This window comes from Esox lucius, chromosome 14, assembly GCF_011004845.1.
Source record: "Esox lucius isolate fEsoLuc1 chromosome 14, fEsoLuc1.pri, whole genome shotgun sequence".
NCBI classification, from domain to species: Eukaryota; Metazoa; Chordata; class Actinopteri; order Esociformes; family Esocidae; genus Esox; species Esox lucius.
This window is the reverse complement of record NC_047582.1, coordinates 13,290,542-13,304,509: the sequence shown is the minus strand read 5'-3', so window position 1 is coordinate 13,304,509 and position 13,968 is coordinate 13,290,542. Positions and strand designations below refer to the sequence as shown.

General features: G+C 41.3%; 1 protein-coding gene across 1 annotated transcript; it reads right to left on the bottom strand.

Annotated features, from left to right (window-relative positions):
• Positions 1 to 2,404: 2,404 nt before the first annotated feature.
• npffr1l1 (neuropeptide FF receptor 1 like 1) lies at positions 2,405 to 10,293 on the bottom strand. The gene is made up of 4 exons (XM_010877629.4): positions 10,254 to 10,293; positions 9,573 to 9,878; positions 8,439 to 8,538; positions 2,405 to 8,032 (listed from the first exon to the last, which is right to left on the bottom strand). Exons 2-4 carry the CDS (start codon positions 9,871 to 9,873, stop codon positions 7,195 to 7,197), a joined length of 1,239 nt encoding a protein of 412 aa, XP_010875931.2. The 5' UTR covers positions 9,874 to 9,878; positions 10,254 to 10,293; the 3' UTR covers positions 2,405 to 7,194.
• Positions 10,294 to 13,968: the final 3,675 nt, after the last annotated feature.

Genomic DNA, 13,968 nt, shown 5'->3' with positions numbered 1-13,968 from the left:
AAAACCTAATACTCCAAAAGGGATTACATTCAATGTTTTGCTACTCATAAACCTACATGTATTCATTTAAAGTTGATGAAAAATATCAAAATAAAAATGAAACACAAAACAGAAAGATGTCTTGACTGGGTATCTAGAGTGAAGGGGGGAGGGCCTAGAACCAAGCCCTAGGGGACACCAGTAGTGAGAACCCCTGGTGCCGACACAGATCCTCTCCCCGTCACCTGAAGAAGTACCTTGACAGGTAGGATACAATCCAAGCGTGTTAAGGGCGTCAAGTGCCCAGCGCTGACAGGGCGGAAGGAGTGGAGAGGATGATTGACAGAAAAGCAGGGCATAGAAATGCTTGTCTTAACTAAAATGAAGGAGCTAAGACCCAATGACAACTGGAAAACCAGCCTCAGTCTTCTGAGAACTCTTAGAGTTGTTCAGGGTTGGGAGAATTTGAATTAAAAATATATATATATATTAACATCTGTAATGGCTGTTTGATGTAGTTGTAAGTAATCTTGCTCTCGGGTTTGAAGACACAATAAGTACCTTCTTGTTTGTTTGTTCTTTGAGAAATGTTGTCTAAATCAGCTTTAACTTCAAAATGTCCCTTTCTTTCCTAAGAAATGCAGTTACATGATCCTTTTTAAAAACAACATATGTGAAATCTGTGAATGTTGAGTGTATATTATCACTAGCATGAGCATACACAGCCCTGTTTGGCTGATTGTCTAGTCAGTGGCGGTCAGTACCATTAGGCAAGGTAGGTATGGTCCCAGAAGGCTTATGGCCCAGTGAAAATTCAAACTGAAATACAATTTAAAAATATATAATAATGCATTGTTTTTTAAATTTATTTTTTGTCTTAAGATCTGATTCTGTTATATATATCATGCATAGATATCAAATTAAATAATGTATAATACATTATTTGTTCCTGAAACCTCTCTAACTCAAATGGTCTGTCCCGTATGGTTTCTCACCCAAACAGCCCAAAAGATGTCAGGAATAGGTAGCTTACTCAGTTAGCCTGAAAATGTATTTATTATTATATCTTTCTTTTTTCAATTTTCCATTAGAAGGCCTCCATACGCTGTATGCTTGAAACATTATGTATACTCAACAACTTGTCTTTACCTGTCAGCAACTCCTGATGTCTCTATCTGTGTTCGGGGGCAGTAATGAATGGAATGTCGCCTGAGTAATGCTCCTAGTCTCTATCTATGTGTGGTAGTAATATAGAGGTGAACAGGACTCTATTCCTTATGGGGAGAGCTCAGTTAGCAAAACCTCCAATAGTAACATGCCCCTGCCGTCGAGTCTGAGCTTTCACCAAGTTGTCTGGGCAACCAACATTCTATGATTACTTATGTCTCTGGATCTATGTCTGTATGCAACATTGCATTCTCTAGGCTACATCGTGACAACAACAATTCTTTGTAGGTACATTTTTGCAAGTTCTGATGTTGTCAACTGTACAGCTAGGAAAGAATATAAAGTGGATATAAAAAGTCCACACACCCCTGTTGAAATGCCAGGTTCTTGTGATGTAAAAGAATGAGACAAAGATAAATCATGTCAGAACTTTTTCCACCTTTAATGTGATCTATAACATGAACAATTCAATTGAAAAACAAACTGAAATCTTTAAGGTGGAAAAATAAAAAACTCACAATAAACAAGTTGCATAAGTGTGCACACCCTTAAACTAATACTTTGTTGAAGCACCTTTTGGTAGGAGTCTATTAGAATGGCACATCTTGACAGGGCAATATTTGCCCACTCTTCTTTGCAAAAGCGTTCCAAATCTATTAGATTGCGAGGACATCTCCTGTGCACAGCCCTCTTCAGATCACCCCACAGATGTTCAATTGGATTCATCTCTGGGCTCTGGCTTGGCCATTCCAAAATGTTAATCTTCTTCTGGTGAAGCCATGCTTTTTTGAATTTGGATGTGTGCTTTGGGTCGTTGTCGTGGTGAAAGGTGAACTTCCTCTTCATCTTCAGCTTTCTAACGGACGCCTGAAGTTTTTGTGCCGAAATTGCCTGGTATTTGTAGCTGTTCATAATTCCCTCCACCCTGACGAAGGCATGATGCTGCCACTACCATGCTTCAGTCTGGGTATGGTGTTCTTAGGGTGATGTGCAGTGTTGTTTTCGCGCCAAACATACCTTTTGGAATTATGGCCAAAAGGTTCAACCTTGGTTTCATCAGACCATAACACATTTTCCCACATGCTTTTTGGGGAACTTGATGTTTGTTTTTGCAAACTTCAGCCGGGCTTGGATGTTTTTCTTTGTAAGAAAAGGTTTCCGTCTTGCCACCCTACCCCATAGCCCATTTATATGAAGAATACGGGAGATTGTTGTCACATGTAGCACATAGCCAGTTCCTTTAATGTTGCTGTAGGCCTCTTTGAAGCCTATGGCATGGCATTGCAAAATGGAGTGATAGCCTTCCTTCTTCAAGACCCCTCTACAAATCTCCCAATTTATCACTACCAAAGTACCCACAGACCATCACATTGCCTCCACCATGCTTGACAGATGGCATCAAGCACTCCTCCAGCATCTTTTCATTTGGTTTGCATCTCAAGAATGTTCTTCTTTGTGATCCGAACACATTTGTGCCATTCAGAGTTATTGCTTTTTCTTCGCAACTGCCTAGAAGGCCAGCATCCTGGAGTAGCCTCTTCACTGTTGATGTAGAGACTGATGTTTTGTGGGTATTTTTTATGAAGCAGCCAATTGAGGGCCTGTGAGGCATCTGTATCTCAAACTAGACACACTAATATATTTATCATCTAGCTCAGTTGTTCATTGGGGCCTCCCACTCCTCCTTCTATTGTGATTATAGACAGTTTGTGCTGTTCTGTGAAAGAAGTAGTACACAGTAAGAGATTTTAAGTTTCTTGGCAATTTCTTGCATGGAATAGCTGTCATTTCTTAGAAGAAGAATATACTGACAAGTTTCAGAAGACAGTTCTTTGTTTCTGTCCATTTTGAGCCTGTAATCAAACCCAAAATTGCTGATGTTCCACATACTCAACTTGTCTAAAGGACAGTTTTGTTGCTTCTTTAATCAGCACAACAGTTTTCAGCTGTGCTAACATACTTGCAAAAGGGTTTTCTAATGATCAATTGGCCTTTTAAAATGATAAACCTGGATTACAAATACAATGTGCAATTGGAAAACAGGACTGATTGTTGCTTATTATGGGCCCCCGTATGCCTAGGCATATATTCCATTAAAAAATCTGCCATTTCAGGCTACAATAATCATTTACAACATTAACAGTGTTTACACTGAAATGCGGTCCAGAATGTAATTTATTACCATCAAACAATGAAGTTAAAGTTATTTACACAGTTTTACATACCAAGCAGACATCAATCAAAACCAACAGATTGTCCAATCTAATCTAAAAGGCACATCTTAAGTGCAGATGGAGATATTTCCCCTGTGGTTCTGGTTACAGGAAATCTAAAATATATGAAGATTTGTCTTGCTATTCAATGGAGAACTCTAGACTTCCCCCATAGCAATAAAACTATTTTATTTCAACTTGGTCAACAAAGTGAAACTGGACCGGTACCCCTTTACATTGACACAATTAACACATCTCCAAAGACAGACAGTTGTCTCTTGTTTCCCTTAAGTCCCACAGACATAACCACACATGATATGTACAACAAAATTGAAACATATTGGAGAATTTGTCCTGTTATGGGACCCAAAAATTCCAATCCTACAGTTGAATTTACACCAGAACCATAATTTTACAACATTCTCGGGTCATCCTACTTCACACCCAATTTGCTTCAGTTTGGATGTGTGGGGCTACTTTGACACCCCAACTCGTAGATTTGCTCACGTGAGTAAGCAATTGTGTTGGTGACGTTATACACATTAAAACAGTACGATGGGACATACTCCAAATCACACCTTCCACCAAAGACATAATTGTGTTATACCACAGAAGTGTCTAAAGTAGGCCATCAGCTCAGGTGTCCGTCTGGTCTAGTATAATGTGCAGCATAAAGGGTCATTTATACTTCCTCTTGAAAGAGTGTGCATGGTCACCATTTATGTACGGATTGCTGAAATGTATTTTGCTTTTGGTGGTTTTTGCTTGGATGGGAGATTTTGGCAATATTTCTTTTCTAGCCATGGCCCATTGAACCATACCCACTTAGTAAATTCCCTTGAAAAGATGTTGGAAATACGTCTTTCTGGTTGAAAAGACCTTGATATAGGTACCTTGAATAGACTTTGAAAAAACGTTGAATAGGCATTAAGAAGATGTAATTGAAATTATTTTGCTTAGTGGGATTTTTCTTTTGAGCTGTAGTGTGCTCACATACTTTACATTTTTCACTAATGAAAAAAATAGGAGAGAAGAGGGGGGAGTGGTAATACTCCCTCGGGACAAAGGGAGGTGTGAGTTCATCCAGTCACACTTTATGAATTAAATAACAACCAAAAAAAGATGTGGTTCAATGAAATCCCCTGTCACAAACCCCCCAAAAACAAACCAATTTAAAGCAATCCATCCAAAGCATCAAATCCACGCACAAATATTTACCATGTACAAGTTTCCCAGTAAATTAACTTTAATATGCTGCATCCCACAGCTAGCTTGGGAGTGATGTTGCAGGGCTTATAGGAGACACTCTCCACTTTGATCTAAAGACCCCCAATACTATAGAAAAATTTACTATGGTAACTTTTCCATATCATTCCTCCAAACAGCTATTTGGTTTTCAATTGGTCTGAGCATGAGCAAGATTTCCTATCCACAGCATCTACCCTATTTGTTTGATTGATACCTCTTTGGTCTTCTCTGACGAATAGCGTTTGATAAATAAGAATAGACCGAAGTCAAATCTCTGTCTGAAATATTATATTATGATCTAACTTTGGCACACGTGGTCTCCTTCACATTAGAATTCTTCATATTATAAAGCCAGATGCATTCCAACATTTTCATACCAGTTTCATAGGGATGTGCATTTAGACCTTCTAAAGGTTATACTGTTTCAAGGTAGTTCATAGAGCCTTTGTCTATTGTGTACACTGATCAAATTGTATACAGTAGCAGATAGTGTTAACAAATTATAGTATCAGTGAAAATACTTGTGGTGTGACTGCACTGTTGAGTTTGGCCAAGGCAGCTATGTGCACCATCACATTAAAATCTCATAAGAAATGTGATGTTAACGTTTCTCTTACAGAAATAAATTATTCAATATTCTGTTCTGTTAAGCTGAATTCTGTTGTTATGTGGTCTGGCAAACATTGATTCAGCTTTGATTTAACTTCATTAAACAAGAACTATTGACTACAAGAGCAGTGTGTTCTCTGGGGAGCAAATGACCACAGCAGAGACTGTAAGTAAAGAATCCTGCACATACTTAGAAGCTTCAGTAAACTTTAGGTGTTGAGAATTTTTGAGAGAAGTTGGTAACCACTCTGCAGTTCAGATGAAAGCACATACTCATTATATAATCTGATTTGAGTCTGGGGATAGCCAGTCAAAAAACAGGAGCCACTGACTCAGAAAAAGCATAAAATGGTTTTCCCAAAGGGGAACCGTTCAATGATGTGTATCTCTCCCTGTCTTACATACACTCATCTTTAATCTTTCATTTAATAGGACCTGGAGACTTAAGCAAACCAAGACATTTGTATATAATAGATTTGGGAGATGTTTGATGTGTGGAGTGATATATGTACATGTGTAAGTATGTTTGTGTGTGTGTGTGTGTGTGTGTGTGTGTCTTCACCTGTGTATTTGTGTGACCCGGTCAAACAGCAGTCGGTGTTACTCCATAGTATTAGTTGAGGGATCCTCTGAGGAATTTCTGAATGTAATTATTATTATGTATATTTAATTTGATTCAGCCACATCCCCCAAAAAAAATTGGCTTAAATTGGATTTGAATTGAAATAAGGATAATATAATTCAAAGAAATTTCCCTAAAGTTTCATTCTTTTGAAAGACCTCTTTATGGGATATATTTTCTGGCTACTGTATGCATCATTTGCTATTGAAAGTGGAGAGATTTTTTGCACAAAGAGCTCAGGGGGCAGTTCGCAGAGGGGGCAGTGAGTTTGACTATTGGACCACGCTGAGCCACATTTGACAAATCTTTTCTTAACGGGATGTATCACTCAAATAGATCATAGAGATACAATAAAAATAATTGTTTTCATTAATCTCTTAAATATCTGCCCTAATATTTAGTCTCACATTGAAGTGTTTGCAATTTTGTTTCAGGAGCACCAGGTACATAAATATGTGAACATATGAATTGCATTCATGAATTTTATGGACAAATGCCAATAAAATGAGGTCAGTCTAACAGTAACCTGATCCACTGCTTCATTATGCAAAGAAAACCTTTCTTTGTCATGAGGTGTGTGATTGTTCCCTTGCCGTACTCTAGTTTTTAACGTAATGCTTTTTTTAAATGTAATTTATTTTCCAAATGTTCAAACATGATGGCAATAATTAATTACAATAAATTGGGTGTTCCAAGCCTTGAATGCCCATTAAAAGAAAGCCTTGAATGCCCATTAAAGGAAAGCCTTGATACATCAGACTGTATACCATAGGTTTAAAAAAATATCTTTACTATTTTAATTAGATAGTTCTAGAGAACTCCAACCTTGCAAAACTAGAGTTCATAATTAAAAGGCAACATGAATGATCATCGGACGGTCAGCATCTGTCAGCATACAAATTAACGTGTGATCACTGAAACACTAATGGTCTTGGCACCCTCTATGAGCCATTAGACCTATGCAGGCCGCTGAGAATAACAGAGACCTCTAGTGGCCTAAAGACATTTTATCATGGACACTGCCATTGATGGCTTCCACTATAAGTGGAAGTACAGTACGCCCAGTAATCAAATAGGTGCAACTTCTAACTTTATGGGTTTTAGAAACTTAAAAAAGGGGGTCTGTCTGCATCCATCATGAATATGATGCGAAATATGAAGAGATGCATCAAAGTTAGACAGTTCCTGCCCTTTTTCCAGACATTCTCTAGAGTCTGCATCACAGGCAATCTTTCTACATTCCCCAAGAAGCTGATGGTGGCTGAGGTTAGGGCAAAGTTGCCGTGGTGATTCCATTCCAACTAATTCTACCCGCCTCAGAACTCATCATGACACCGATCATTTCGGATAGGTTTCCTAATCTTCACCCGCCGGTCGCTCCAGCCAGGCTCCGATCACCATGTGCGGTGCGACGTGTCTGCTCCTGTCTTCCAGGGGGATTCCGTGAGCTCCGTGTGGGCTGATCTTTAGCGTGCCGCGGCCTGCCTTTCTAATCGGGGGCTCGGGCTTCTCACTCAACACTCTGTTCGGAGGTGGGAAGACAAAGCCCGTGTTGACCAGCACCTCCGTTGTCTTGCAACAGGACCCGCAGGCCACCGCGGCCTGAAACCCCCGGCGGAAGTTCTCGTTGAAGAAGCCGTAGATGACGGGGTTGATCCCGCTGTTGAAGAAGGCCAGCCAGTGAGCCACGGGAAACAGGTAGCTGCTCAGGAAGTCTATCTGCTGCGTGTCCAGGTCACGGTAGTCAGTCAGGAGCATTAGAGTCCACAGGGGCAGCCAGGACACCATGAAGAGCATGGCCACCATGATCAGCATCTTGATGACTTTGACCCTGCGCTGGGATCGGGCCCTCCTCACTTTGGCCGCGCTGACCTGCCTCAGGCTGGTGGAGAGCTTGGCAGCGATGCAGCCATACATGACGCTGATGACCCCCAGCGGGGCCAGGTACACGTGGACAAAGATGACCATGGTGTAGACCCGACGCATCTCCGGCTGCGGCCACTTCTCGAAGCAGACAAACACAGGGTAGGTGTGATTGTCCTGGACCGCGTAGGTGTTCTCTAAGTGGATGACGGTCAGGGTGGCGGCTGAGGGGCAGATGACAGCGAACGCCAGCACCCATATGAAGAGGATGGTGAGGAGGGCAGACACGGGTCTCATCCGGTGTCTGAAGGGGTACACAATTCCTGTGAACCTGGGGAGGAGGGAAATAGAGTGAGAGAGAGAGAGAGAGAGAGAGAGGGAGAGAGAGAGAGAGACGTAGAAAAAGAGAGAGAGAGAGGTATAGAGACAGAGAGGGAGACACCACCCTTCCCTTGGCCTTAGGGTATTGTAAAGTGTGAAAATGACTTCCTGATTATTTTTGTGAAATGAATTTCTTGACATGCGATACAGTCCCTGTATTATTTTAACAACGACAGCCTCTACTTGACTCTGGTCATTCTGTAACATAATTGAAAGGGTAAAAGACCCTTAGTATGATGCCATCCTTTACCATCGCTAAAGCTGCCCAACTGATGATTATGATGAAGGAGGACATCTTTGTTTGACTACGAATTGTGACAAAAACTAAAAAAAGAGATGACATGGTGGCGGATTACCTGTCAACAGCTATGGCCACCAGTGTGAATACTGATGCTGACACCGACATCCCCTGGACCAGGTTACTCATGGTGCATGTGATCTGGCCAAATGGCCATCCTGAAACGACAGACACTATTACTGCTCCCTTGTCATGTGGTCATAATAGGTTTGTAAAGGAATCAAGCCCAGAAACTACACAAGCACAGCTGCAAAGTATGATGAATAATTATTACTACATTGTATTATTTGTCACGGACAGGCTACACCAGAAGAACATGTATTATAAGGAGAAAGAGGATCCCTGCACACTCTGAACCAATGCAGATTTCATGTGCGGATATACTCTTTCTTCTGTTACTACGTTAATTCTTGGTTAATCTCCTGTAACTCAACAACTGACAGGTGCACGGCCGCTTGTCCTAGCTAGCGGAACATGTATCATGGCAACAACCCCCAGTGTGCTCTGGAGTCACAAAAAGCAACATGATGGATAAAAACCACTGTGTAGACTGAAGAATTCAGTCAACTTGCAGGAGCCCGACCCACCAAAAGGAGTGACAGATTGACAAGACAAGGACACACTTGCTGGTCTATCCTCTCTTAGACAGGAAAACAATGCAAGTCCAATTGACCAATGCCCATGGAAGCCTCTCGGTCAGACCACCCACAACATCTTTAGGAAAATAAATATATGACTTGACATGAACTTGTATATGGATTTACTATAGAAGAGAGCCATGTACATTTTGTCACTGGGTGAAACTGTAGGGTATTCCCTTATTGATTCATATCAGCAGTAATCTGATTGATATTCAGTGTTTTCACTCCACTTTTCCAGACCTTATAACCATTGGTCAGATGAACTTGCACAGCATCAAACCAAAAAGGCAAACTATTGATTAATCCAGACTAGGTCCCATCTAAACCAGCATAGTTGTACTACTATATATTTACTGTAAATGCTCAAAGGTTTTCTTTTTTAATTATGCAGATTGCTTGGAAATGATCTGGCTGGATTTAAAGATAAAAGCCTGCAGGAAAGTTCTCAACACTCCTTTCCAAAGCTATAAATGAAAGCATCAGTATATGCTAATACATTTTTGTCAAGACAATCCTCTTGAGTCCAGGCTATAAAATGCAAAACCGCTCACCTGATATAAGACTGTCAATCAAAGTCGTTGGAACGCAGAAAACTCCAATCAGTAAGTCACTAATGGCCAGGTTGAGGATAAACAGGTTGGTGACCGAACGCATGTTACGGTTCCGGAGGACTACCAGGGAGACCAGCACGTTCCCAACGACGCAGAGCAGTAAAACCACCACAAAGCACATGGTGTAACTGACGGCCATGCCTGTAGAGTGCAGGTAATAAGGCATGTAGGTGCCGTTGGACTTTGCTGCGCTCTCCGTGGTGCTGTTCACCTCAGTTTCATTCAGTGACGCTATCTCCATTTCACCTTTAGAATCACATCAGAAAAACGAGTTCTATTAAATTGCCATAAAAACTTATATTTACATATTTATATAGATAGATAAACAGAGAGATATAGATGATATATGGGTAAGAAAAGTCATGGAAATGAATATACCTCATCAATCGTTAAAGGAAAGGTTGACATTTGAAAGAATTGACTCCATCGTTATTTATTGTTATTTTCTTTATCTTTACACTTACATGATTACTCAAACAATTGCTCCAAACCGTCTGTGCAGTAAACATGTTAAATAAAAAGGAGCCTGTAAGTTCAGTGACAATTATAACTGAAATCCAAAAGATTGAAAGGACCAACTTTTCCATTACATCTGCTGAAATTTTAAATAAATGGACATACCTTTGTAAGAGCACTACTATTTATTTTGTCCGGTCTTGCCTGTGCAGCAGGTGAGCTTTACTGTGCATCATCTGACTGTATATCGTCTTGCCAAACGCATCAGCGTCACTCGTACTTCACTGCGATTAGGATACCACAGTATGAACCACGTGGTACATGATGCTGCCGCCAATACTAGATGGAAATAAACTGAATGTATTAATGTAATATGCTTCCCTTTTCAAACATTTAACAACATTTGATTATCCTTTTTTTACTTTTATGAAATAGCCTCGTCTTTTTAAAACGAGGATGGGATAATAAACAATATGTCCACAATTATTTTATGTTCCACTTAAATGAATGCTCATTAGACCCTTTCTATTCGCATTAATTACGGATATCTAACCTTTTAAAATGTTTACCTAGTGTGCTTTTTCTCGTGGTTGCATACGTATACGCTACATAAAATGTCAATGTGAAGGGATTACATAAGGTTGTCAAACTATTTTGATTTAAGATCATTTTAATGATTTTATAGTAATGTCAAAAAGTTTTTTAACTAAATATTAAACATTCAGTTAAGTACTTCATTTGGCTGTCAAACGTTTTTGTAAATGGAGGTTGTTCAGGCAGCGGCATACTGCCCCAAGGCTAGACTCTGTTGCTTGGTAAATATAACTCTGCTGCTGTTGACCTTCTATTCCATTATACATACACTGAACCATCCACCTCAAAGGTGTGGCATATCAAGATGCTGATTAGACAGCATGATTATTGCACAGGTGTGCCTTAGGTTGGCCACAATAAAAGGCCACTCAAAAATGTGCAGTTCCATCACACAGCACAATGCCACAGACTGGTTTTCAGGGAGCGTGCAATTGGCATGCTGACTGCAGGAATGCCTGTGAATTGAATGTTAATTTCTCTACCATAAGCCGTCTCCAAAGGCGTTCCAGAGAATTTGGCAGTACATCCAACCGGCCTCACAACCGCAGACCACGTGTAACCACACCAACCCAGGACCTCCACATCCAGCATCTTCACCTCCAAGATCATCTGAGACCAGCCACCCGGACTGCTGCTGCAACAATCTGTTTGCATAACCAAAGAATTTCTGCACAAACTGTCAGAAACCGTCTCAGGGAAGCTCATCTGCAGGCTTGTCGTCCTCATCTGGGTCTTGACCTGACTGCAGTTTGTTGTCGTAACCGACTTGAGTGGGCAAATGCTCACATTCAATGGCGTCTGGCACTTTGGAGCGGTGTTCTCTTCACACATGAATCCCGGTTTTCACTGTACAGGGCAGATGGCAGACAGCGTGTATGGCATTGTGTGGGTGAGCAGTTTGCTGATGTCACATTGTGGATCGAGTGGCCCATGGTGGCGGTGTGGTTATGGTATGGGCAGACGTGTGTTATGGACAACGAACCCAGGTGCATTTTTATTGATAGCATTTTGAATGCACAGAGATACCGTGATGAGATCCTGAGGACCATTGTTGTGTCATTCATCCACGACCATCACCACATGTTGCAGCATGATAATGCACGGCCCCATGTTGCAAGGATCTGTACACATTTCCTGAAAGCTGAAAACATCCCAGTTCTTGCATGGCCAGCATACTCACTGGACATATCTCCCACTGAACATGTTTGGGATGCTCTGGATCGGCTTATACGACAGCGTTTTCCAGGTCCTGCCAATAACCAACAACTTCGCACAGCCATTGAAGAGGAGTGGACCAACATTCCACAGGCCACAATCAACAACCTGATGAACTCTATGCGAAGGAGATGTGTAGCACTGCGTGAGGCAAATAGTGGTCACACCAGATACTGACTGGTTTTTGGACTCCCCCGGATCCCCCGAATACAGTGAAACTGCACATTTTTGAGTGCCCTTTTATTGTGGCCAGCCTAAGGCTCACCTGTGCAATAATCATTCTGTCTAATCAGCATCTTGATATGCCACACCTGTGAGGTGGATGGATTATCTTGGCAAAAAAGAAGTGCCCAATAACACATATTTAGACAAATTTGTGAACAATATTTGAGAGAAATAGGCCTTTTGTGTATGTAGAGAAAGTCTAGGATCTTTGAGTTCAGCTCATGATAATATAATTTATAATTTTGTTCAGTGTAATAGAACAACCATCCTGGCATCCATGGCAGATCTACATGAGGGTGATTCAATCTATGATTATTGACTTGGACGCATTTAAATAAATAGACTCCCAGCCAAATAAATTGCAAAAATAAGGAAATTAAATCATCAACACGATTATCATAGAGAGGTAAATCAATTGATATAATTAACAATGAACAATTGAAAAACATTGAATTTAACCAGACTATAGCAACAAAAGTAACTATTGTCCATTGATTGCACCATTTTAAATGGTACTGCTGTTACTGACAAGCTAGTTCCTGTCACAGCCTGATCCCTTCTACCTGTGTTGTCTTTCTGTTCCACCCCCACCAGGTGTCTCTCATCTCCCCATCATCCCTGGTGTATTTAACCTGTGCCCTTCCCTTGAGCTTGTGCCAGTTTATCTTGTGTCTCGTGGCAAGGGACCTCATGTTTTTCTTGTCTACAGTTTACTCCATGTAACTGTTCCTAGACCTCCAGTGTTCTGAACCCCTGTCTGTCCATGATGGTGAGCCTGCCCATCGTCTGCCTGTCCTCCAATCCATAACACTGTGTTCTGAACCCCTGTCTGTCCATGACCGTAAGCCTGCCCATCGTCTGTCTGTCCTCCAATCCATAACACTGTGTTCTGAACCCCTGTCTGTCCATGATGGTGAGCCTGCCCATCGTCTGCCTGTCCTGCAATCCATAACACTGTGTTCTGAACCCCTGTCTGTCCATGATGGTGAGCCTGCCCATCGTCTGTCTGTCCTCCAATCCATAACACTGTGTTCTGAACCCCTGTCTGTCCATGACCGTAAGCCTGCCCATCGTCTGTCTGTCCTCCAATCCATAACACTGTGTTCTGAACCCCTGTCTGTCCATGACCGTAAGCCTGCCCATCGTCTGTCTGTCCTCCAATCCATAACACTGTGTTCTGAACCCCTGTCTGTCCATGATGGTGAGCCTGCCCATCGTCTGTCTGTCCTGCAATCCATAACACTGTGTTCTGAACCCCTGTCTGTCCATTACCGTAAGCCTGCCCATCGTCTGTCTGTCCTCCAATCCATAACACTGTGTTCTGAACCCCTGTCTGTCCATTACCGTAAGCCTGCCCATCGTCTGCCTGTCCTGCAATCCATAACACTGTGTATTGAACCCCTGCCTGCCCCGGAGCTCCCCTGGCTTTACCCTAAACAGTAAAATTGTTTGTACGATTTTCCTGTGTTTGGGTCTAACCCCTGAGTTCTGAAAGTTCCGGTCTACAGTTGTTTCAAACGTGAACAACAAAGATGAAAGAGTGCATAATATATAATTGTAACAGGACAGGATTTGTCACATGTTATACAAATTGTAAACTTTACATAAAGTATTTTGAATTGTGTGCTAAAATGAAAAGGAAAGAAAACCACTTTAAAAGACTACAGAATAATCCCTATCACTGCTGCCACACCAGATATTGACACTAAGTGGCGCTGTTGCTGAAGAGGAAGAAAAAACAGCAAAAAGAGAAAAGGAAAGAAATACACAAGAAAGTCAGAAAGGAAAAATACTAAATGACAACATTTATACTCTCTCTCTCTGTCTCTCTGTCTCTCTCTCTCTC

Bases quoted from the DNA above. Each gene is read 5' to 3' on its own strand.
- npffr1l1 (XM_010877629.4), bottom strand. From the start codon at position 9,873: ATGGAGATAGCGTCACTGAATGAAACTGAGGTGAACAGCACCACGGAG. The intron at 8,539-9,572 runs GTGAGCGGTTTT...CTGTCGTTTCAG, and splicing joins GATTGACAGTCTTATATCAG to GATGGCCATTTGGCCAGATC. The intron at 8,033-8,438 runs GTAATCCGCCAC...CCTCCTCCCCAG, and splicing joins GTGGCCATAGCTGTTGACAG to GTTCACAGGAATTGTGTACC.